General features: G+C 47.4%; 9 protein-coding genes across 9 annotated transcripts; 4 read left to right on the top strand and 5 right to left on the bottom strand.

Annotated features, from left to right (window-relative positions):
• Positions 1 to 4,023: 4,023 nt before the first annotated feature.
• On the top strand, positions 4,024 to 4,591 carry N7469_002073 (uncharacterized protein; the record flags this gene model as incomplete). Its single annotated transcript, XM_056640993.1, has 4 exons — positions 4,024 to 4,035; positions 4,095 to 4,180; positions 4,251 to 4,358; positions 4,456 to 4,591. The coding sequence occupies 4 exons, from the start codon at positions 4,024 to 4,026 to the stop codon at positions 4,589 to 4,591; spliced, it is 342 nt and encodes a 113-aa protein (XP_056503487.1).
• Positions 4,592 to 6,747: 2,156 nt separating this feature from the next.
• N7469_002072 (uncharacterized protein) lies at positions 6,748 to 7,001 on the top strand (the record flags this gene model as incomplete). The annotated part of the gene is made up of 2 exons (XM_056640992.1): positions 6,748 to 6,900; positions 6,972 to 7,001. The coding sequence occupies 2 exons, from the start codon at positions 6,748 to 6,750 to the stop codon at positions 6,999 to 7,001; spliced, it is 183 nt and encodes a 60-aa protein (XP_056503486.1).
• Positions 7,002 to 7,839: 838 nt separating this feature from the next.
• N7469_002071 (uncharacterized protein) lies at positions 7,840 to 8,064 on the top strand (the record flags this gene model as incomplete). The annotated part of the gene is made up of 1 exon (XM_056640991.1): positions 7,840 to 8,064. The coding sequence occupies one exon, from the start codon at positions 7,840 to 7,842 to the stop codon at positions 8,062 to 8,064; it is 225 nt and encodes a 74-aa protein (XP_056503485.1).
• A 400-nt stretch (positions 8,065 to 8,464) lies between these two features.
• N7469_002070 (uncharacterized protein) lies at positions 8,465 to 9,535 on the bottom strand (the record flags this gene model as incomplete). Its single annotated transcript, XM_056640990.1, has 2 exons — positions 8,465 to 8,663; positions 8,949 to 9,535. 2 exons carry the CDS (start codon positions 9,533 to 9,535, stop codon positions 8,465 to 8,467), a joined length of 786 nt encoding a protein of 261 aa, XP_056503484.1.
• Positions 9,536 to 12,055: 2,520 nt separating this feature from the next.
• Positions 12,056 to 13,642, bottom strand: N7469_002069 (uncharacterized protein; the record flags this gene model as incomplete). Its single annotated transcript, XM_056640989.1, has 2 exons — positions 12,056 to 13,408; positions 13,544 to 13,642. The coding sequence occupies 2 exons, from the start codon at positions 13,640 to 13,642 to the stop codon at positions 12,056 to 12,058; spliced, it is 1,452 nt and encodes a 483-aa protein (XP_056503483.1).
• A 67-nt stretch (positions 13,643 to 13,709) lies between these two features.
• N7469_002068 (uncharacterized protein) lies at positions 13,710 to 14,545 on the bottom strand (the record flags this gene model as incomplete). Its single annotated transcript, XM_056640988.1, has 2 exons — positions 13,710 to 14,233; positions 14,296 to 14,545. The coding sequence occupies 2 exons, from the start codon at positions 14,543 to 14,545 to the stop codon at positions 13,710 to 13,712; spliced, it is 774 nt and encodes a 257-aa protein (XP_056503482.1).
• Positions 14,546 to 16,597: 2,052 nt separating this feature from the next.
• N7469_002067 (glycoside hydrolase family 43 protein) lies at positions 16,598 to 17,661 on the top strand (the record flags this gene model as incomplete). The annotated part of the gene is made up of 3 exons (XM_056640987.1): positions 16,598 to 16,912; positions 16,965 to 17,051; positions 17,101 to 17,661. The coding sequence occupies 3 exons, from the start codon at positions 16,598 to 16,600 to the stop codon at positions 17,659 to 17,661; spliced, it is 963 nt and encodes a 320-aa protein (XP_056503481.1).
• Positions 17,662 to 18,266: 605 nt separating this feature from the next.
• Positions 18,267 to 18,452, bottom strand: N7469_002066 (uncharacterized protein; the record flags this gene model as incomplete). The annotated part of the gene is made up of 1 exon (XM_056640986.1): positions 18,267 to 18,452. One exon carries the CDS (start codon positions 18,450 to 18,452, stop codon positions 18,267 to 18,269), a length of 186 nt encoding a protein of 61 aa, XP_056503480.1.
• A 629-nt stretch (positions 18,453 to 19,081) lies between these two features.
• On the bottom strand, positions 19,082 to 21,121 carry N7469_002065 (uncharacterized protein; the record flags this gene model as incomplete). Its single annotated transcript, XM_056640985.1, has 1 exon — positions 19,082 to 21,121. One exon carries the CDS (start codon positions 21,119 to 21,121, stop codon positions 19,082 to 19,084), a length of 2,040 nt encoding a protein of 679 aa, XP_056503479.1.
• Positions 21,122 to 23,431: the final 2,310 nt, after the last annotated feature.

The following is a 23,431-nucleotide window of genomic DNA, read 5'->3' as shown; positions in this document are numbered from 1 at the left end:
TGTTTGCCAGAATATAGATCCAGGCAAAGACTCAGGACAAGTGACAGGAGAGATTTAATAGTATTCGGCCTAGGGCAATCTGGGAACTGACCTGAAAACGACTGCTCCCGTAGCGAGAAATCTGGGATAGATCCAGTGCTGCGGCCTGGCTTGTCGCTTCCTCAGCTATAACAAGGGTTTGACAGTGCTGGTCCTTAGCTCGCGGTTAGCACTTTGATGCGTCGTTGGCTGACTCAGCTTTTGGAAAATTCGTAGTCTTTCGAGATGGTCGTCGATTCTCGGTTCTCTTTGTTGTCGCCGGATGCTGCGACGGCTCGCTCAGTCCAGTGTGGAACCGGCTCGTGGCTGCCGACGAGCGTTCGGATCGGACGGGTGAAAGGAGCCTCAAAATTGTCGGGATAGGAAAGCTTCCTGATTCAGTGACAATTAACCTTTGGCCGGGCAAGATGAAACCGGGAGAAAAACTAAGAAACAGCGGGGACTACCGTATGGCTAATCAGGGGGCACGTTGAGTCCCTCAACACGACCAAACTGGATGTTTGAAGTATTTTCTTAATACAGCGAAGCAGAATCACATTGTGAGTCAGTGGCCCAGCCTGTCGTGCATGCTTGATTTGGGGGCGATGGAGAAGAGCGGCTCGGTCGTGGCGAGTGGATTGCTATCTTGATCCTTGTCCTATGGCTAGAAAAGGCATCAGCAATTTTTTCCGGTGGACAGAGCGCGAAAGATAAAACCGAGTAAGTACCATCCCATAGAGATCCAAAATACAGCCCCGGCCAAGGGAAGAGACAGAGTCAACGCACCAGAGTGTCTTAGAGGAGATCGAGCGGCTCGTGATCGGATGTTTGCCTCCTTATACAGGGAGTCATCAGCATAGAATGAATACTCTCCAGATTGCCGCTGATGAAAACTTACGTTGATAGTTATTGCTTTCGCTGTATTCTGGCTAGGCCAACTTCGGTCTATCTTGAATCACCGGTGGATAGCTTTGGAAGGCACTTCATAACTCACCACGCTCACAGCCTGGATTACTTCATATCATGCAAGGCCTTTTAATGTTCATGGAGTTCTAGAGGGATAGCGGAGCGGAGATGGGGCTGATATTGGGCATCTTCCTTGTTAGCATGATTCCAAATGATGAGGCAGCTACACTCACTTGCTGTTTGAAGACTTCAGCTTCGAGCAATGATAGGCTACTGCGATGCAAAAGGTCAGTCTAATTATAAGTACAGGTCTCCGAGGTCAGTCCATGCCAACTTTCTGCTAGTGAAGACGAAGAGCGATCGATATTCTTTGACCCAGGATGACAAAGGAATGCCTAAGTCCGAATGTTCTGCTGGCAAGGTTCGTGTACTTATACCATTCCAGCCAGGCATTCTGCTTGAGTCGATGTGATGACGATCATGGTGCATTGTCAGGGCACAAACACTAATGACTTTCTAATTGTGACAGGCTCAACATCTCATCATTAATTTATGTAGTAATTGGAGGCATTGCTTTTCCTGATGATCCTGCATTTGAAATTTTTTTCTGACTGTTGATCTTGTTGAACGATCGCGAGGATGCCGCTGAAAAGCACCGATATCGATTATAAATATCCACCACCATGTGTCCGTATGTTATTGCGATAAGTGGGGGCGAATGGCCATGTTATTTCATTTCACTCCCCGATGATGAGCCCGTTACGCTCTTCAGATAACTAACACCCATCATAAATGGGCGAATATCATGCCATGCTGCACCTCTGATTACAAACTGGCTCAGCCCAGAATTCTTCATCGTCTACCTCGCATATCAGAGAAATTTACCACACCTAGACAATATGAAGCAGATACAAGCTATGGTGCAGCTTGGGACTGGTTCACACGTTGCCATTCCATAGCTGAGTCACCAGAATAGTGAGTCAGTCATTAGGATGATTTCGTTGACGTAGAATGCCATCAGCCTTCTTTTTGTAAAGGCAATCTCCTGGAAACGAAGTGGATGCGGGAAGGTGGATACTACTATAAGCAGATATGAGCCAATGCATACCGTGAATGACCCACATATGCACAAGCTCACCTTTAAATGATTGGTTGATATCAGGCCCTGGCTCCTAGGAGTTTGTGGGCTGTCAATCTTAATGCCATCATTGGATACTATGAATACTAGCCAATCGGTGCCATGAAGAAACAACATGAACCACAAAGCCTCAATGGAAATGATTAGCCCAGGCCTAGCTGTGAGTTTATTGAATAGTCCTAGGAATGACAGAGCTCGTTTTCATATCAAGAAGACGTCTGGCTCAGAAGTGAGGTCTTAGGAAAAGTACATATGAAAACATGCACTAAGTCCTGCGTTTTGCGTATCTCTCTTTACGGAAAATCAACCGAGCCAATTTCTTCGAATGAGTGGCCTCCAGAAATATTTATTTTTCACCGCATCTTCTGAGGGCGCTTTATTAATCGGCGACAAGGCTCTGTGGCAGATAAGTCTTCGAATACAGGTTGTTCAACATGAGTGTGTTTAAACATTCCTTGATCGCACATTATTTAAAGAATACAGAGATATGATAGACGCAGAAAGGCAGAAAACTGAAGGAGAATGCCCACGTTCACACCTTGGAAGCTGTCAACCTGAGATGGGGTAAATTACTGTACCACTATCTCAGTGTTAGTGTGTTTTCAGCCCCTGCCCACATTGCCATAGTATTAGTATGGTAAATCGGGCCATGTCGGCTTGAACTGTATCGTAACATGCAGTGTAGATCTGATAGATCACATAGTCACCACAATCACCTATTCAACAGGATCGTGGGATAGACACTCTTTTAGACAGACACAATCAATCAACCATTTTAGACCCTCGATAGGCCATGACTAGTACGAGTCAATACGGATATCACCAAAGTTGACATAATATACTATATTTGGCTATAAAACGCGTTGGTATGTAGGTGTTGGTATACACGGAGTAGGGCGGTCAGCCCTGTTAGGTGGTCGGTAGGCAAAAGCGGTCAAACAGGGGGTTTCAAACTCATGCAACCCCACTTTACGTTCTGACCCTCTTTATTTTCAGCTCGATCTTGCAGATCTTTTTTCATGTCATTTCCAAAGGGACAATTCAAAGGGACAATTCAAAGGGACGCGAGGCATCTATAGGAACACGTACATAAAAAGACGAAGAACGGAAAATAATTCTAATTATTCCTAGTTAGCTCACGAAAGTCACTCGCAGCACTCCAATAGAATTAAGCATACTATCCGCTTCAAATGAATTCTATCAGCCCCCCAAATCAGTTCAGAATGCCCCTCTTTGGATCCAAAGAACATTTGACCCACTGAATACACTAAATCTGCAGACTTAAACGCTCATACACAGCTACCACGCCATTTTCATTCTTCATCTCTCGTCTCACTTTGCAATTAAGGGCATTAGGAACACCGTATACAATCCTAGATTGAAAGAGAGTTCATTAAGAAATAAAGGTTATTGACGATCATCCAATATGGATTTCATACCTTCGCTATGATATTTGGTGCTGTTCGGCGGGGCTCGTATCCTACATTGGTGGCTGGCTGAGTGTTGCTAGATCTGGTGGGGCAGAATGGAGACTTTGTTTATGGAGTAGTACCACACAAAAGTTCACTCTACGTACTCTGTATCCGTATTAAGCTACGTGTTCTTTTAGCGATGTCGATCGAGTATCCTCAATTCCGCTCCCAACTTCCCGAGTGGGCATAATTGATAGAAACCATGCAGTACGGAGTAGACACCAAGCCATTTCGATCTGGTGGGGAATCCTCATAAACCAATTGTCCTCCTATAGATGCCCCGCACTACTGGTAGCACCACAATCGGAAGAAGAGGAAGAGGAGGTCGCGGCATAATCAATGGCTGCGGTCACGTTATTAAGAGGGTCACTGAAGGCAGAGCTTTCGATGGTTGAGGTATAAATAGTAAGTCCTTGAACCCCCCCCCCCTGTCGACCATGTGGTGCTTTACTTTACACACGTTAAAGTTTATCATTTTAACCGCCCGCCATGCCTATATATGTAAGATTTACCTTATTCCTCAGTTCAAACAAATGATACCATGTACTAATGATATCCAGTCGATCAAAACTGTTGCTCAAAACCCCGATCTTGAGGATTACGCTGGTCAACAGCGTGCTCAGGAGACGGAGTACAAACTTTCAGCGTATGTTTAACCTTAATTCCGACGATTTATCTAACGCGAGGAATTCCGAACTAACGATTGCTACCTCTAGTTTCTTGAGTGCATTGGGGCAAGTTGACGGAAACAAAATCCGTTCGCAATTACATCTCCTTCAACCTGTCCCATCCCCTCGCCCCCGATTTCCTGCTCAAGAGCTCATGTACGTCCCACTCCACTCCCAGGCTTTAATGTGTCTTATTCTCCTTCTTTTTCCCTATAATTTCCCGTGGTTTGTATAGCTCACTTTGCGATCACAGTTTGGAGATCGATGGGCCAATAGACAGCCCGGAGTTGCAGTGTCAACTTAATAAAACTTGGAATGATGTGAAGAATCTTACGGGAATCACCGTGGAGAACAAGGAAACGGGTGCAGCAGCGACCTTGTCGTTTTAATGAATTTAGAACTAGTGAACATCGAGATCAGAATTAACTCTTGCGATTTGATTATCGGGCCCTAAGTGAACACACTCTAGTGTAGTTATAACTCAACTACTGGTACAGTATCACATCCGGATTCATCAACGAAAACAAGGTGATACGAACAAAACTCGGATAATTTGTGTTGGTAAAAATCTCGTAGTTGCACATTCTGTTCTTTGGCTTTCTGCCGGGCTGTCTTTTTGGTCCAGCCAGCCCGAGAAAGAGCACGTTGGATGCTGGATGACGACGGTAATATGTTGAATTCGTCCCACAGGAACTTAGCCATCTCTTCGATATAAAGGCCTGGTATTCCAGCGAGATGATCACAAAGGGCATCTAGCATCAGGGGAGTGATGCTTAGTGGCGGACCGGGATGTATTATGGGAGACTCGGGACTGCCGAACAACCGCATCTTATTGCGTATGTTAGTGATAGAACGCTCGCTACACTTTGCCAGTTTGGCCATTTGTGATGTAGTAAGTCTCTTTCTGCTGCTTATCATGTGGATAATCATGTTATGCTCCCAAAGATTCAGGTTTCGCGCCATTTTGCAACGATTTAGGGGGGGTTGATGGTTGCTTGAAAAGGGAGGGACGATCGTGGTGTGACGAGGACGTGACAAGGGTGATTATTTTTGGATCGGTAGTAATACATGACATTACATATCTCGTTCGTTTTGATCTTACTGTAGTATTGCATACGCAGGACGAATTACCCAGTCAGGCAAATCAACCACCTACCAGGGCCCCGCCTAGGTGTAGTTGGTGTAGGGAGATTGGCCACAGGATTAATACATGTAAAAATCGCTACATTTAGTTGAATTAATAGGTGTTGGTTGAGAAAATCGATTTTGAAAATTTCTAATGGGAGTAGGTGGCCCGGTCAAGCGGGTGGCCCGGCCATGCGGGAATTACGTTAACCACACGAGATGCTAATCGATCGATCATGACCAGGAAGGCCAAAGAAGCTACGGCAGAAGAGAGACGGTTCGCAAAGGACTATAAGAAGAGGTTGCAAGCCACCACCTTTGGTTATACAGGAGAGCGAGGCATCAATTAAAGCAGCGAGGGTAGCGCAAGAGAATGGAGATTTGTTTTATTTGGATCCTGGTCCAGTGGGTTGATAAATCATGTATGCAATGAGAAGTTAATCAAATTGGCATCTCGGTGTGGGTGGGCAGAAAGGCACAGATACTGGGAATCTCGGTAAGAAGCCTAACTGGGCACTTCGGTTATGCAGCTTCAGAAAGACACATACAGCTGAAGCTGGGAGCTAGGCAGATCAATCAATAGTCAAGAAATATCGGGAAAGATCGACGATCCATAGTGTTCTTGGCTGATCCACAACTCCAGGTCCGCAGTGACGATCTATCGACAGCCTTTAGTCGCCTGAATCGTATGCCCCATAAAGAACCTCGTTTAGGGCGTTCATTGCCTCTGTGGAGTACACAGCTGAAGTTCCCGACTTCCGATCAGCATAACTATTCATGTTGCACGTCATCGGAAGCGGGTTCCATGGCCGAGATAACTAAGGGTGGGGTCCCAGTTGCAGGAGAAATGAAGGACGTTATAGCCACTGAAATTCCCAGCTGCCCATGAGGTGATCTTATTACTCGTGTTACTTGTAATTTGTCATTCTTTATTTTTTTTTGTTGAAGCAGAAGATCTTGTAATTAATGGCCATAAAAGCCATACGTTTCCTGCCGGAGTGGAGAGTAATTGTTTGATGTGAGGTTCATTGGTTGTGGGCAACTCCTCGCTCTGCCTAGCTCAGCCGCTCTCAACAAGTTGATTGGGCTAGCGTTGTAACAAATTGCTCAGCGAATGAATATGAAAGCAATATAAAATTTGACTATGGTTCGCCTACACCGCCATATGCGCAGAGGTGGGTCGCCGGCCAGCCGATGCCTGTATTGATCTTTAGGATCTTCGGGTTCCATTGGCGCCATTGGATATCATGTCCCTTATGTAACATTTGTTGGCGAAATAATTAGAATGATAGGGATTTTACAGTCTTGGCGAGGCGCTCAAATTATATAAATATCATCTTTGAATATTCTCGCTGACGATATTCCAAGAATAATCACACAACTTATTTCCAGAAGCCTTCTATAATCTCGAGCAATCAAGATGCATTTCTACTCTATCTTCATCACCACTATTGCCTTAACTGCTTCCACCGCCTTTTCCCAGAATGCCGATACCGACTGCTTGAATCTTTGCAGGGATGATAAGAACAACCTCACATGTCCTCCTGACACCAACCTAACCCAGCTTTCTAACGTATGTTCCGTCTATGACGACCTGGTTCAACATTATAAATGATTATTATCTAACTAATAACTGCGCTATAGGGCTGCTGGACTTGCTGCGACACCGAATAAACAAGACAGGGACAAGGAGTTACGGCTCATTGGCGAAGGCCGGGACGGTACAGGCATACACCTGTGTCAGGGTACCAATTCGCCTTAGCACACTCAGTCATGCAAGCAGCCCTTGACGCACCACTATAAGAATATGTGTTTAAGAGAAGTTAAAAAGAATTAGGGATTGGTCGTAGAATATATCTGCATCTCCCGCGCCCGATATCGGCTTCCATGCTATGAACATACAAATACTCTTTCAAACCCTAATCACATGACCAATACTGCCAAATATGGTTACTCCGGTCTTTGTATGATATGTTCTATTCGGGATCGTTGCGGAGAGCCCCTCCCCCTTGCGTCGGGTCCACAATATTCCGTGCTTGTAATCGCACACAGATATTGCTCGTATATCCTCTTCTTCGAAAGGAACATCGCCGTTTCGAAGGAGAGTTGGGCTCTCTTCGCAGCGGTTTCTTCCCGCCCACCGCAGTACCCCTCATGTATGTACTAAGTATGCTTCCGCATAGCTTTGCTTCCTCCTTAAATATACGGAGTGCTACGGGCCCGCCTGCAGCCCTCGCGGCGCTGTAGTCTTCTGTCAAGGAGACCTACATCACTATGTTCAGACTGCAGGTGCCCCGTACGGGCCAAAAATATCTCACACGTCTCCATTGTAGCAATGTAGCAATGGTTGGAATAGATCATGTTTTAAGTTTGAAAAGGTAAAATTCAAACTGACAAGCAATGTAATGTTATGTATTATTAGTGATCCAAAAATAGGAACCCCGTGTTGTCGTCGTTCCAAAACTCCTCCCCCAAACTCCAGCAACTATTCACCCCCCTAAATAATCTCAAAATGGCCAAGCTGACAAAATGTACTGAGCGTTCTATCACTAACATACGCAAGAAAATGCGATTGTTTAGCAGTCCCAATCCTCCAGAATCTCTCCCGGCCCAGTGGTACGCGGTGCAAACTGGTCACTGTAAGCTGATCCCTCGTGATCCTAATACGTATCTCAAGTCTACCGTCTCGCAACCGTACCGTTGCTGTGCTAAGCCTTACACGGGCTCGGGTCTGTAGAGCAAGCCTTGTAGGCGTGCCAGTTGATGCGCGCCAAGTAGGTCAGTCCGAAGAGCTCCCCTACTTGTTGAGTATAGTTGTGGTAATACTGTGTAGAAGTAAAGGTGTACTCAAGTAACAAGGTGCAATTGAACGCGAAGAACTAAATACATGTGTGTAGGAAATCATTATTGTATATCTAGTCCTCCTGTCCTGGTATCGATGGTAGATGGTATAGTGGTAGACTACGCTTGGCAAGACCTATTATTATTATTATTATTATTATTATTATTATTTATTCCTCAGGCTTTTCACGACCTTGGGTCGTACGTAGCCCCCCTAGCTAGTGTGCAATGCTCCATAGGATATGTACATTTGATAGCGTCACCATATGCGCGGTCTTCAATTCAGATCTTCTTCCTCACCCTTCATTAGCCAGCCGCCCCGTCTCCATTGCAAACATGATGACAGCTTTGACTATCTTGATGTCCGGTTTCCATGCTCTTCCATTCGGTTCACTCGTACCCTCTGCATTCCCAGGTTTACCTCCTAGCATCTGCGACAGACTACCGAAGCTCGGACCCGCGGCTTCAATCAGCGCGCGACGTTGTTCATTCCACCTTGTGCATCGAAGCAAGAAATGCGGGACTGTTTCACGCTCAATGCCACATTCGCACAAATCACTATCAGACTTGCCGATTCGATGAAGGTATCCGTTCAGCCTGGCATGTCCTGTGCGGAGTTGAGCTAGTATCGATGCTTTCTCCCGATCCAGACCATCATACAGCATCTTGGTGTAGGGTCCTGGGAGCGCCGAATCCAGCTGGCGTGTAAACTGGCCAGTGGTCCACAGGTGGAAGTTGTCCTTCTGGTGTTTTTTAGCATTCGCCCGAGCCCATCGCAACGCCGATGCTCTGAGCTGGACTTGCGCCCAGGGTGGGGGGTTAACTTCGCAGTTCTCTTCTGTTGCTTCGCGTGCGAAGGTATGTGCTCGTGTAGTATTCTCGCGGTCTTCATCAGTTGGTGGCTGTAGGCTGACCTTAGCCCCCATCTCCAACAGCTGGCCGACTAGGTCGGTGATCCTAGTGATGAGAGCCTGTCCGCCTTGAAGATGCGGCTGCGCGAGCGAAAGCAGAACTGCAGGGTTGCTCACGACGATCATAACCTGGATTTTGTACGGTGACATCTGGATACGAGGGAGCATAGTCCTGACATACGAGACAGCCTCCAGCACCATCCCCAGCTGTGCGTAATGGGCGTTGAGCGAGTCATCGTGGCCGACCGTCCGGTTTGACGAGACGATGTCGATTTGGTTAACGCGAACAACCAGCCCTGTTCCGACCAAACCATTACGGACGCAGACACCGGTGAACAACCAGAGACGGGCATGGCCGGCCTCGTGCAACTCGTGCATATCAGATCCGACGGTGACGATCAACTCCCTGAGAGACCGTTGCCACGGATCTAGAGGGAAGGGTCGAATGATTTCCATGTCGGACAAACATTGTGGTCCGTGCTTCGCCAGTATTTTGAACGGTGACAGGTACCTCCCATCCTGCATTACAGCCGCCGCTCGGCAGGGCCAGAAAGGGTGGTCCTTTGGTAAGGTGTGGCAGATGATCCAATGCTTCATGATGTGTGCTCGAAGGCGTACGGCCGTCGGTTCAATCCCCGCCTCTGCCTCAGCGATGGCGAGCGCTGTGTTTCGGAACACGCCCACGATCGCCTGAGACGCGACTCGCTGGATGGCTTCGAATGGCCGTCCAATTCCCGCTGTAACGATAGAATCCTGTCGTGTAGAGCACCACACCGATGCTGCATACACACACACACACACACACACACACACACACACACACACACACAATTCATTAACGCCCGGCGGCTGAGCCGAGAGGGCAACTATCACTAATCTACCAATACACGCATATTTAGGTATAAGCCGTGTCTCCTTGGAGCCCATACAGTATTTCCTTCCGTATTGGTCATCTCGGCTTTGAATATCATAGCTGGTCCCTGTGGGTTAGTATTGGTTAGTAGACTGGCTAGAAGGCGCTTCTTCAAGTGTTCAACATCCTATCCTCGGCAGTTGAAGCGCGTCCACCGTTTTCACAAGGTGTTGGGGGTTAGTAGAGGTAAGGTATTCTATCTGCGTTCGTCGGCAAAATTAGGTGGCCTCGAGACGGCCCGTAGCGATCGCAAATCGTATTGACGCTCGCACTGCTTCCAAATTCGGCTTCCACTTTTGATCATCGGAGGGTGACTTCCCTCCCAAGAAGGACATGTTACTTCGGTGAGTGTGGGTACATTGCAGCATTTCCGTTCGGTGTGCGGTCCACTTCCGACATCGAAAGAGGAAGTGGTCCACAGTCTCTCTTGCTTGTCCACATGCACATTGATCTGTCTCGGCGGCATTGATTCGAAAGAGATATCCATTGAGTCTTGCCATGCCCGTGCGGAGCTGGGCCAATACGCTCGCTTCTTTCCACGATAATCGGTCATACAGTTGTCGCCTGTGTTTTCCTGGAAGTGCTGTATCCACTCGTCTGGAATGTCTCCCTATGTTCTCGGGCAGCTCATTGCTAGGGGTAGCTTGAGACCGTGCCAGATTCAGAGTTGTCGATTTCATCCCAGGGACCTGTTTTTGCGAAACGACGTCTTCTTGTGTTGCGATTCGGGCCTGTTCTTTCGCTAGACCGAGTAGATTGTTGTCTTCACCTGTGGGAATCCACGGATGATATACATTTTCTCCCAAGGCCAAACCATCATTTACCGGCTACACCTTCCTTGACCGGTAAACGGAAGCGTGTGGACCGTTGGTCCCAAAGGGCTGGCCCTCAGACCCTGACTAGATCGGCGACGAGTTCGCGGACTAGGCCACTCCCAATCACCTATCCGGGACTGCATTGCCCTGAAGTGGACGCTTTTGATAATGAAGACGAGGAAATCACGCAAATTACATGGTCGGAAACAGCCGACGAAAATGAGCCCTCGCCAGAGACTAGCACACCGCCTCCTGAGAGGCGATCACGAAGACAACGTAAAACATCATACACCGATATACTTGCACAATCGAAACACAATGGTTGATTAGCACGTTCCTTTTTCTGTTTTCCAGGGTGTTGCGGGTATTAGTCATACTGCATGCTTTCTCATTGGTCAACACTCATTTGCATTGTCAAATGTCAACACTCAGCCCTTTTCCGGATTTTCTCGTGGCTGTCCTTCTATTTCGTTGTTTCAGGGCCACAGCGTGCGAAAGCGCGCGTCACCAGTTGAGGCAGCCTGCATATCGCTTTTTGAGTTGGATCCCATCTCACGTGATGTTTCATGCATGTATAGGAGTAGCACAGGGTAGCTGCTGTCCGAGGTAGTATCGAGCCACCCATTGGGCCTATAAGTAGTCATATCTGCCCCTGGGTAGAAAAGGTGCATCACACTTGTACCTCAGTTCAGAGTCCCAACTTTTTGCGAGGGGTCAGGGTAAATGACATCAACCAACCAACCAACTATTGTACAAAGTGCTAAGTCACTCGTCAATACTTTATATGGTAAATTCACCCGATTAAATCTGGATATCTCTGCTTGATAGATTGAAAAAGACAAATCATTTTGCAGCGTAATTAAGTACATCCTCCCGACTACCTTCTTACCTCGGGCGCGCCCATTTGTTTCACGATCAACCTTGAGTGGCTCCGGCTGAGATCAGGTTTACTGTGCGGCAGTTCATCGGGTCTAATCCTAGTCTTGCAAAGTATACATCTGCACCTAGCTGCTCTTGGTCGCGATCGTCATAAAGCCTCCCCCCCCCTTCCCGACGACGTATTTAGTGGCGTAGAGTCGCGCACCTTTCCCACTCAATTTGCAGAAAGTAGGATAATAGGCCTGGTAGTAGCCACCAAGTAATACACCAAATGGTGCACTCTCATCCTCACGGCGTAGCCGAGCCATCATACTACCCAGAATTAGTAGAAGCCTTAGAGGAAGAATACAGAGGTAACAAGGGTTCAACTCACGCGAACAAGTTTCCATCCGGCATAGACTCACCATCGTAGACCCGAGGGGTCACAATGACATGCTTAGTGTTCTCGTATTCGTCTGGGTCAAAGCCCAGGAATCGACCCATGGCGTCAAATGCATACAAACCAGATTGGGGCTCAACCGTTCCCCACGGCTCACTGACTTCATTTTTCTCCCCTTGCTCGGCAAGATAGAGGTGGCCATCCGTCCCTGTAACTAGGTACGAAGTTTCGTTCTTGTTCATGATGATCGACCACCACTTTGGTTGATCTTTACCCGAGAGTTTGCTCGCAAGGTCTCGCACCTGGGTCTGCGTATTTAAGTTGATTCGACTGGCTCCACCGAAGTGCCTCTCTATGTCCTGGAAGATGCTAGAGGCAGGCTTCCCAGTCGTTCTGTCAAAGCCCGCCGCGCTAGTGCAACCTAAATTCTTGTCGTAAAGTGGTGGGTTTTTAACTTTCAGACTGTAGTGATTGGATGTATTGATCTCCATCTTGTCTCTGATCCCCATGGCGACGTCAACGCCCTGGCAAGTAGATGCTTCGTTTACCGAAGCTTTCGCGGAGATATAAAGCGATGGAGTATCAATGAGGCCGACAGTTGACTTAAACTTTCCGTCTAGCACATTGAGACCGAGCTCGAGCCCAATAGGAATTCCCACCGCAGCGGTTAGTTCAATGTGACCCTTGTTTTTGGCCCTGGGCTCAAAGGATGACTTGAACCCATGAACAATCTCGCTATTCCCCTTGTTCATGAGATCGAGGTTCACCCGCCCTTTGCTGATGGTAACTGTCCCTCCGATGATGAATTCGTCCTTGCCACTGATATCTAAGTTTAGTGCTGACGCGAAAGTCACCTCTGGCCCCAGAATAAAGAGGCCTGGAACTGTAACAGGGCTCAGGCGATTTGCATGCAACTGCCGTTTGTCTTCCAAGATTCCGAATTCTCCGTTGGCGGCAATACCTATATGTGTATAGACCTTAATGTCTGATGCGCTGTCAACCACAAATGAACCTGCAGTCAAGCCGTGAGTAAGGTGAAAGCTAAATCTGCCTTCTACGGTGAATTTTCCTTCAATCCCACACTTGAGACAACTAATCATGAGGCTCGTGTCCTTTTTTCTTTGGCGTGGTCCGTGGTACTCGGCTACCAGATATCCGCGTTCCCCAAGTACGAGAGGTCCCTTGTCGCTTGGTCCAGCCTGGAGGAAATCATGAAGCTCGTAATCATATTGATAGAAATAGTCGTAACGCTTTGTGAATTTTTCATAGAAAAGCTCAACACCATGGGTCACTATCTGGCTAATGACGCCGGAGGCTTGACTAAGTAAAGAACTGCGAGCTTTCTAGAAAGCCAATCAGTATCGTTCAGGTGAGAGGTAGGGGCAAGGTGATAAAGCAGTGGATGACAAAAGCATAAAGGATCACACACGGAAAAGCGTAACGTATAAGAGAGGCAAAAAGGGCTAGGGATTACCTACCTCAGTAGCTTCCTTTGCAGCACCAAAAGGATTCGCATCAAAGTCCGTTTGGATATGAGCTCTCGAGCGAAGCACTTGGCTATGGAGATCCCGCCTCATCTTAGTCCCTTTCAGGCTGACCGGGTAAATGGAAGGAATTGGCGCATGAGGATTAGCATGGGTAGTATTAAAAAAACTCCTTAGCTGCCGCCATGTTATGCTCAATATCCACAGTACTAGTATTATTCGGCATGTTACTAGTACTGTTCGGTATGAGACCCAAAGTAGTCCCAGCAGACTTGATATGGCCCTTCATCTGTAGAGCTCGCTTCTGCTGCGCGCTAGCTTCGTACGTGCCCCAGAAAACCTCTCCCGACTCCAAAGCATCCGGTTCGTCGACTGGAGCCACAGGAACCGATAAACAATTTGTAGCAGTACTAGTCACCGGCCGGGATACACGAAAGTAGCTCCGTTTGTGGCCTGTAGTATCACCGCATCCGAGGTGGTAAGTGACCAGCTGGAAAGCTCCTGTTTTGGGGTCCAACTTCCAAGTCTCCTGGGCAATTGCCTTGGCTTGTTCAGTTGTGAAACAGATTTCAATGGAATGAGCATCACACTTAATATTTCTCAGATGGTCTGAATGATCTAGCACTACCGTGGGGTGGCTAAATGTGGCCTGTATTTGCGAGTGCTTTGAACCATGGAGAGCCTCTTACGGAATTGTAAGCTTCAGATAAAATAGTCAAGGAACAGCAGGCTGTAGGGTTGCTCACTATTGTAGCCTTCCTGCGCGTGATAAAGCTCTCGCGAGAATTGTGGGATGAGGTGATTCAAGTCATCGCTGTCATGGTTTGGATGGCGAGCCGGGAACATAACAATCGAGTCACTTGACAAGGGGGGGGCGTAACGTGGTGAAGACTCTTTCCAGACACCCAACCGGCAAAGGCTAAACAGCCCGTCCAAAATAGGGCGAGGCGCATTTTGGCACAAATTCTCGATGCTGGGTTTCTCGGTGGCCAACATTGCGCGTTGGTGGCAGCTTGTTCTACTTTAAATAGGCAAGTTGAGGGATGCCTGGGGGATTCGCGTCTCGGATGGGCTTAATCATCCAGGTGGGAGGGTTCCTTCGGAATTGGCTCAATGGATTGCTGATCTTAGAGCCGTGATGGGCCCTGACGATAGTTGAGTGGGGTAAAGCGAGCGCTATTGATTCATGCCGTGCTATAGTCCCCATTACGAGAACTTGCAAATATAGGAGATATGGAAGATACAAGTGATCAATCGCTGTGCGACCGTCAAGCTTCGGTTTTGATGGGCGAGGTCTTTCAAAGCCGCAGTCGATCGCTTAAGGAGGCAGAGTCATTGCGCTCTTGTATCAGACGACAACAATGTACGAAGCTTTGCTGAAAAAATGCATCAATTTAAATTCAGATCGGCCACTTTTTTTTCCAAATGTGTGAATGTGAACATATGGTCCTTGGGATTCTCTAGTGTCGTCGATCCTAATTTGTGATTTCAATAGTATGGCGCTGAGAAGTGGGTCCTCGGTTGCAGAAAGATTTCCATGGTTGCTGGTTTGGTCGGTTCGAGGATGCTAGACTATCTATGGAGTACCCAGAAGTGTCTCAGATATACGGAGTACTTTGTACTATATTTGCCTTTCCTGAAACCACCTTCAAAGGGACCTAATATTGGCGATGCACAAATTCGACGAAAATCTCCACGTCAGATCCATTCGAATATAAACAGAAGCTGTTAAGGTCCTAGTCCTCATGTGCGACCTCATGTACATTGTCTGTTAACTGTGACCTCATCTGGTGTATACCGATAGCTGCAGCGCCTGATAGGCTTAAATTTAGAGCCAGAACAAGTAGTCCTTGCTTCGGGTGTGGGAGAGCAGACAATTTTCCGACCAATATCTAACTTCAACTAATTCCAGAAAAATCCCCCCCCCACTATTGCTCCTTAGAGTTGTTGACCTTTGCCAGGCCGCCGTTGAAGTATCGTAAGACTTACGCGAATCAGAATATAATACAAAAGCCTCAGGTTCCTGCCGCGGATCGGTAATGAAACTGGCTCTGTCAAGGGTTTCTGACTGAAGAGATTTGATTAATGGTCCAGAGAATGTCCCTGTGAGAGCAACGGCCTTGCAAAGGCCCAAAGAAAACTGCAAAGAAAGCATTCTTCACGTAATATATTGACACTAGCTTTTACTATTTATTTTCCCCTCGACTTGTTTGCCAGCAAGTTCGGCCATGAGCTCTTCAATTTCTTGGGTCAATCTCTCATTCCGTTGTTTTGCCATCTCTTTAACTTGTTGAATACAGTCTTCCAAGTGGGCCTTGTCTCGTTCATAGAACTGCAGCATGCTGGCTAAGTTATTCCTCTCAAGCTGGAGCATACTGAATTCGTACCGAATGAAGATCGCAATAATAAATCTCAGCCGTACACTAATTTGATGGATAGAAAAAAGAACAACTCCACTTAGTCCGATCCCGCCCTTCTCCACTGGTCTCCCGAGTGCGATCTATGTATGCACAGTATATAATTTACTACATATCTCGCTTACCCCGTAAATCTTTTGGGAGAGAATTTTGCCGATGGATAGGATAGTCCTGACTAATCTGATCCACCCAGGGCTTTTCTTTATGCACACCGTGCTTTGCTTTTCTTGATACATGCGCCTCTGGATGCTCCGTCTTGCTCTTAATACTGTATCTCTACAATGCATGTCCTTCATGCCCCATTGTCTAGTCCTGATTATTAGGTCATTATTGATAGAGTTTGTCAAACTGCGCTACTTTGACTTCAAAGCTGCTTCGATCGCAGAATTTAGCCTTGCAGCATCCACATCTCTAGTGCATCGTGGTGGATATGTCTTTCTTACGATGCTGTGGGGGTAGAATCAATAATTTTTAGATTTGCTGCGGTAGGCTGTCGGGTGAAATTTCTTTTTGAAGATATAAGAATAGTAGCTTCTCCCTCTTCCCCTCGTCTGTTTATTGAGAAAAAGGAGCTAGCAGTTTGTGTTTCAGACTTCAAGCTATCCACCTATTGATCAAAAAAAAGATGAAAATGTTCCTCAAATCTGTTTCACCGGCCACGTTTGTGGCACTTATCTTGCCTTTACTCCCCGGGGCTCAGGGCTTTCCCTTTCTGAATCTGGGTGGCTCGAAATTAGCCCTAGATAACGATTTCCCTGACCCCAGCTTCGTCAATGTTCCTGGAGGCAAATGGTATGCTTTTGGCACCGAAGGAAACGGCAAGCGTGTCCAAGTTGCTGAGTCCGACGACTTTGCCTCTTGGAAACTTTTGAATATCGAGGGCCTGCCAAATGTTGCAGCATGGGAAGAAGATGCCATGCATTTCGCACCAGATGTGATCCGAAGGGTAAATTAGTAATTCCTCGAATCAAGATTCCTTCATACTAATTTCAAAATAGGATGATGGGAAATATGTTATGTACTACTGTGCTAACTCGAAGAAAGTTGGACCAAACAAGAATGACCATCATTGTGTCGGCACCGCAGTTTCCGATGACCCAAAGGGGCCTTATATCCCCAATGACGAGCCTCTAGTCTGTGATCTCGAAAAAAGGTGGCGCGATTGATCCCGCCGGATTTCAAGACGATGATGGTACCTATTATGTTACCTACAAGGTAAATGGAAACAGCATCGGTAATGGTGGTGACTGCAATAATGCCGTTGACCCCATCGTCCCAACTCCCCTCATGCTGCAGAAACTTGCCAAAGATGCCGTTACTCCAGTTGGCGATCCAGTTGAGATCCTGGATCGTGATACTGCTGATGGCGATGGCCCTCTTGTTGAAGCTCCCAGCCTCGTCTCATCGTCAGGGACTTACTACCTTTTCTACTCCACCCATTGCTACAATGAAGACTCCTATGATGCTCGGTATGCAACTGCATCGAGTATCACAGGCCCATACATCAAAAACAATGAGAAATTTCTGAAGACTGGCGACAATCCTAGCTTGATTGCTCCAGGGGGTGCAACTGTTCATGCGGATGGTGATGGCGGTCGCATGCTTTTCCATGGTTGGTGTGATTCCAGCATGAAACAGCGCTGCATGTATGATGCCAAGATATCTCTGTTCGGACCCAAGGCTTTCATTGTATAAGTGGCGGCTTGTTCTTCACTTTTGTTCCCGAGAACTTGGGCGATAGTTGCTGTTGATTCTGTACTTTGTTTCGATACCCCTGTTTCGAGTATTCTAGATGCCCAATATAAGCCCTGTGTTTCCTTTATCATTTCAGTCGACTCGCTTCACTGGTCAGTTTTTTTTTTTTTAAATTGAAGATTCGATTTTGGTTCAATGTTTCAATTCAATTCAATTCAATTCAAAGCTCTATTAACCTGATGCAGCCTAACTTAGAACGTAATGGCTATGCAGGTGCTTCCTCCGTCGGAAGCAAGAGCCTGTCCATAAACGCCGCGCCCGGTAATGTAATATAATAAAGGAAGATGGCTATAAGCCATTTAAAAGAACGTAATGAACCCATCAAAACCGTAATAAAACCCTCTCTAACTGCCTAATCGGCTGCTGCCAGCTCACAGCTGCCATTTGCGGCTACGTCCAGCTCCGGTACAGCATATCCCCGTATACGTGAAGCCTATTTTGAGGCTCCGCTTCCTGATGTTCAGATCGTTGATCTCATCCTGGCCGCGGCGTCTCACCTCCGCGCCAGTTGGCAGTTCAATATACCCATCGTCTTCACCCCTGCTTCAAAAATCGTCGGTTTCCTGATCTTGATCGACCTCCCCGTATTCAACATGCCTAAATTGATTGAGGAGGCCGGTTCGGTGCATGAATTCGGCCACGTAGCGAATGGCCTGCGAGTCTGATATGATGGCATCGTAGTCAGAGATTTGGTTGTTCCTCAGATCGGTCTTCAACCTGATCTTATTCATCATCGTAGACCGGAGATCAGCGAATAACGGGCACTGCAGGAGGACGTGTTGAGGAGTTTCACTGCCCTCCCCGCAGTTGCACTGTCCAGTATTGTCCCCCGGATCCCTCTTTTGATTGACTGCCCGCTTATACAAGAAGTGGCGGAGGGCAATATGCATGGATCTCATCTAGGGCTCCGAAAGGAATATGATTATTTGTGAATATTCATGAATATCTGCGAATATGAATAAAAGGAATTGAATAATACGAATATGAATAAAGCGCTTATTCATATTCGCATTATTCATGAATAAATGAATCATTCATATTTATTAAAATACAAAGATACCATACATTCCCATTCGCCTCGTTACATCCCAATACATCATCAACATTCATGCGTTCTATTTACACAGCATAATACATACGAGCCATTGAACTGTGAATCACAGGATATCTATGCTGAATACCGTTCTTTCAATAGCATCAACCATCGCATAGTCTCCGCATTCAGACAGTGTCTGCGAAGGCCCAACACATCTCTAGCATTACTAAACTCACGTTCAATGCCGACCTCTGCAGAGGGGATCGCTAGGTAATCGCGAGCGGCTTTTGCTATGAGTGGGAAATTAAACTCGTTAGCCCTCCACTATTTCAAGACCCATTCTTCGTCCGCATCGCCGATCATATGGTGGGACCAGCTCACCGGTGGTGAGTCCAAATACTTATCAATGTCGGATGTTAGACTCCCTTGAGCCGGCCGGACTTTGCACAGAGTTCTCCACATGGTTTCCGACATCCCCGGTGGATGTGAATGCTCAGATTCATGTGAGACAAATGCCTCTGGAGGATATTCTTTCTTAAGGAAGTTGCGCACTTGAGAAACAATGAGCCCCGAATCCTGTTCACTCATCTGCGACACAATCAAGGACGACTTGATTCGCGGATCCAAAACGGAAGCGACATAGTAAAGGTTGTCGTCCATTTTCCTCGCAAACTTATTCATCTTTCGAATCCCTCTTTCCACTGCATCTCGAATTTCAATGTTTACGTCTTCAAAATCTCCCTTTGCATTCCGGACATCGTTTAACAAGTCGTCCAAGCTCCAGTAAATCGGTAGACTTTCCACAATTGTTGGACGAGCCTTTGACACGGAGTTTGTGTGATCCCAGAATGGCTTGAGAATCTTCGCCACTTGCTGAAGCGTTGACCATTCGTCATCGGCCTGCACTTCTGGATGTATCCGGATAAATTGGCCTAGCTCGGTCTGTAGCCGAAGGGCATCTTGGATCATGACATAAGTTGAGTTCCATCGGGTGTCAACATCATAGCTGACCTGCTTTCCTGGCGAGACTTCTTTCCAATCTTGGCGGCGCTGTGGGCTGCGGGCGATCCAAAGGGTCAGAAGTCGGATTTTCATAATCGCACCCTTTGTGCTGTGAAGGGAGTTGAATACTGGACTAGTATGGATGGCCATGTCGTCCAGCATCGCCTTCGCTTCTCGAGTCGAGCCAGCCTTTAAAGAAGCTAGCACGTCCTTGCAAATTAGGTTGAGGATATGGGCAAGGCAAGGAATGAAGCTCTGTCGTCCACGAAACCGCATTAGAGGCCTAATGCGAAAGCGGTCATCATCATTGTCGTACTTCTTAAGGAGCTCCTCATGTAGGCTATCGCAGAGGGTCCCATTGTTGCTTGCATTATCCCCTGTGATTGTCAGGAGCTTGGGCTCGATGTCAAGTTCCTCGAGCAACCTGAACACAATCTCCGCTAGATTTTCGCCAGAATGCGGTCCATTGATGTCGGTGAATTCAAGGAGCTCTTCTCTTTTTGCAAACTCGGGTGAGATCCAATGGCCCATGATACCCATTATCGCAATCTGATTCTCTGACGTCCAAACGTCGAGAGAGAGTGCGAGCGTCCGACTACTCCTGGCAAGCTCTTCTTTCACACAAGCCCTAGTCGAATTAAATGCTTCCTTGATTCTGTTGCAAAGGGTATCAGCGGTCTTGATGGGCAGTTTAGCCCCCGTCGCTTCAATAAGCGCCTTGAACGCGGGATGCTCCACGACTGTGAAAGGCTGTCTGGTTTGGATGACCCATTGGACTAGTGCATTTCCAACATCAACTTGTTTCCTCGGTAATTCCAAAAACTGATCAAGATTCCCTTCCGCAGTGGGCAAGAATATGGAGTGGGTCCCAGATTTAATGCGATGCTTAGTCTGGAGATGCACCGATAAATTCGATGTGGAACCATAGCGCGCCGAATCCCTAGAGGACCAGTTACAATGCTTGCAAACTAGCAGTCGGTCTTTCTTCGGTGGACCGCCCTGTCGGCACCAAGTGTTGTCCAGTTCCGTGGTCCAAAAGTGCCCAATGGTCCAGCTGGAATATGACTTGGTTTTTCGGCTCTTATGTGGGTGCGGGCTACTTGCATTGCTCGTGCTATCCGACAACGCCGGATCAATCGGGGAGGGTGAAGAGCTGAGCATACAGTAAGACCGTTTAGATCGGGGTATTTCCTCGGTGTCTACGGACGGGGAGGGCTCTGGAGAGTACGGTCTTCCTATTTCACAAATAGATTCCTCGGATTGCTCGGAAGGTGATGAGACCAGGCCATTGTGTAAAGCATTATAGTCCTGGCGTGGAAGACCACGCGTCCTCCGCAGGAAGGGATTTGGTGTAGATGTCATGCTACAAGTCTTTTTGAGATGAGCATATGAAACGGCCACGGCAATAAAGTAACACGTACCTTGGGCTACTTGAACCAGCAGGCGATGCTGGAAGGAGGTCTTAGGAATGGGATTACTGTGAGCACTCGCGATTTTGTTCGCCCTTTATATACCCTTGCTGGCGTGAAAATTGATAGATCTCTTCTTGATTTCTGCAGCGCGCCATTCATAACATAAAGCGTAAACAAGATGTAGTTAGCGTTATCGGAAGCTTAAGACTATGAGCCAAACGCGTTTCTACGTGTCATTTGCTGTACATTTGCGTGGACGAAGTTTGAATTGAATCGCGATGGAATCAGAGAAGCTAGCGAACATTTAACAACACACCGGCCGCGATGATGTGAAGGTAGGTCATAAATATATATAATGTCAAGTGCTCTTTTTGACTCAAACCTCAAGATTCCACGCTGAGATATTTTGTGTGTGAATATCATACCTCTAATTGATGCACAGTGGGATATTTAGTCTGTAAAAGCTAATATAATCGAGTCTCAGATTCTAACGTATATCTGCAAATGAAATGCTCCTGTCCAACTTCGCCGATGAGGTGGGCATTCTGAAATTGACCCCCTAAGCGTATTTCGGTAATACGAAAACTGTTGTAACGGATAAAGTGTTAATGCGAATAAATAACAGAATATGAATAATATGAATGCGAATATGAATAATACGTTTATTCGCGCAAATAAAAATTCATTTAATCATATTCACGGAGTGCGAATATGAATATGCCGTATATTCGCATTCCTTTATTCCTTTAGGAGCCCTACGGGTTCACGTCTCCCGAAATCGACAAGTTGCTGGACAATTCCCCAGATCACCAAATCGCGCGATCGGCTCTCCTACAGGCCCGAAAGCCGGGTCAATATCGATACGATGGTCAGGAATTCGACCGTCTTGTCCATCGGATCGTCACTTGCTTTGCGGAAGCTGTCCCCGATGAGCCTGACCTACCGCAAGGCGTCTTGGCAGATAGTACCCTTAAGGCACACGCTCGTTCGGGGATTCCACGGACCCAGACCCATATACAAGATGCCCCTTTCCTATTCTTAGATCGACTCTATGCTGATGTGGAGGCCGCCGACACGATCACTAGCTTTTTTGTACGTCGCTGTGTCTACTTTGCCTTTTTTGGGAAATCGGCAAACCTGAGAAATACCACTGCGAGGGAAGCTTGTGACGCGGGTACCAGCCAACGAGTGGAAGGAGTAGACGAAGTGGAGAGTGTGGAGAGAATGTCAAGGACACTGTTTGTGGCGAGGGACGGCACACCAGCCTCTCACGAGCCCCGGCAACAAACTGCTTCACCAAGCTCATCTCCCGACAGAGAGAGTTATGAGATCTTAATAAGGCGACATGACTCCCACCAGTCAACCCAAACAGGCGATGAGACTGATCCTATGGAACTAGACCGTTCAAGCCCGGAAAGTAAGGATGTAATTCTAGGCCACCTAGGCCAAAGAAGCTCTTCGGACGACCTTGCTCCCAAAAAACCAGATTCTCAGAGCGATCCTGGGCTGGGAATGGTATCGTGTTGCCGTTCGCCCACCACGGCCCCAGAAATTGGCGATGACATGAGTGAAGGCACCGAAATCTCGCTGGAAACAGTGCAGCTCGGATGGAGCCAGGATGAACTGGCAACGGGAGGAGGCCAGGAGCGAGAGCCAGACACTGCATCTGCACTCGAGGTCGACTTGCAGGCACAGCAACCACCTTTATCAGACAGAGGCAGTGTGTCTGAAACATGCGAGTTCTCTGGGCCGGAAGAACTAGATACCTTCCTTGATAGCCTGAGACGGGCCCAGGAGGAGCAAGAGCAGTTAGAAAAAAGGATGGCGATCGAGCGGCTCGACGAAGAACTAAATCTGCTTCATCATCAGTCTTCGCCTCCGTTTGGGGGGTGGACACTGCCAACCCCTTGTGGCCAGCCTACGGAAGCAATGCACAGAGGCACCCAGCACACGCCAACACAGAATGGTCGAACTAACACTCCTCCTCAGCCTCCAATGCACGACCAACCCGACCCACCACTCGGGCACCACGTTGAAATCAAGTTCTGGTCACTCGAGCGAGGGGAGTGGAATCAATCGGATTGCCTCCTCATAGACCGTTCCGATCCATCGCCTGTCGAACGCGTCGCACGAAAGTACTCATGCAAAGGCTATTCACTCTACGATGTGCACCTACACAGTCTTCGTCCAGACCACTGTTACCGCGCCGCTACAGCCGATGGCAGTAATTCCATTTTCTTGATTTCCGCGTACGAAGAGA

Source organism: Penicillium citrinum (assembly GCF_028827155.1).
Source record: "Penicillium citrinum strain IBT 23319 chromosome Unknown utg000002l:1.0-3833315.0:1.0-3834789.0, whole genome shotgun sequence".
In the NCBI taxonomy this organism is placed as follows: Eukaryota; Fungi; Ascomycota; class Eurotiomycetes; order Eurotiales; family Aspergillaceae; genus Penicillium; species Penicillium citrinum.
This window is presented reverse-complemented; position numbering and strand designations above follow the sequence as displayed.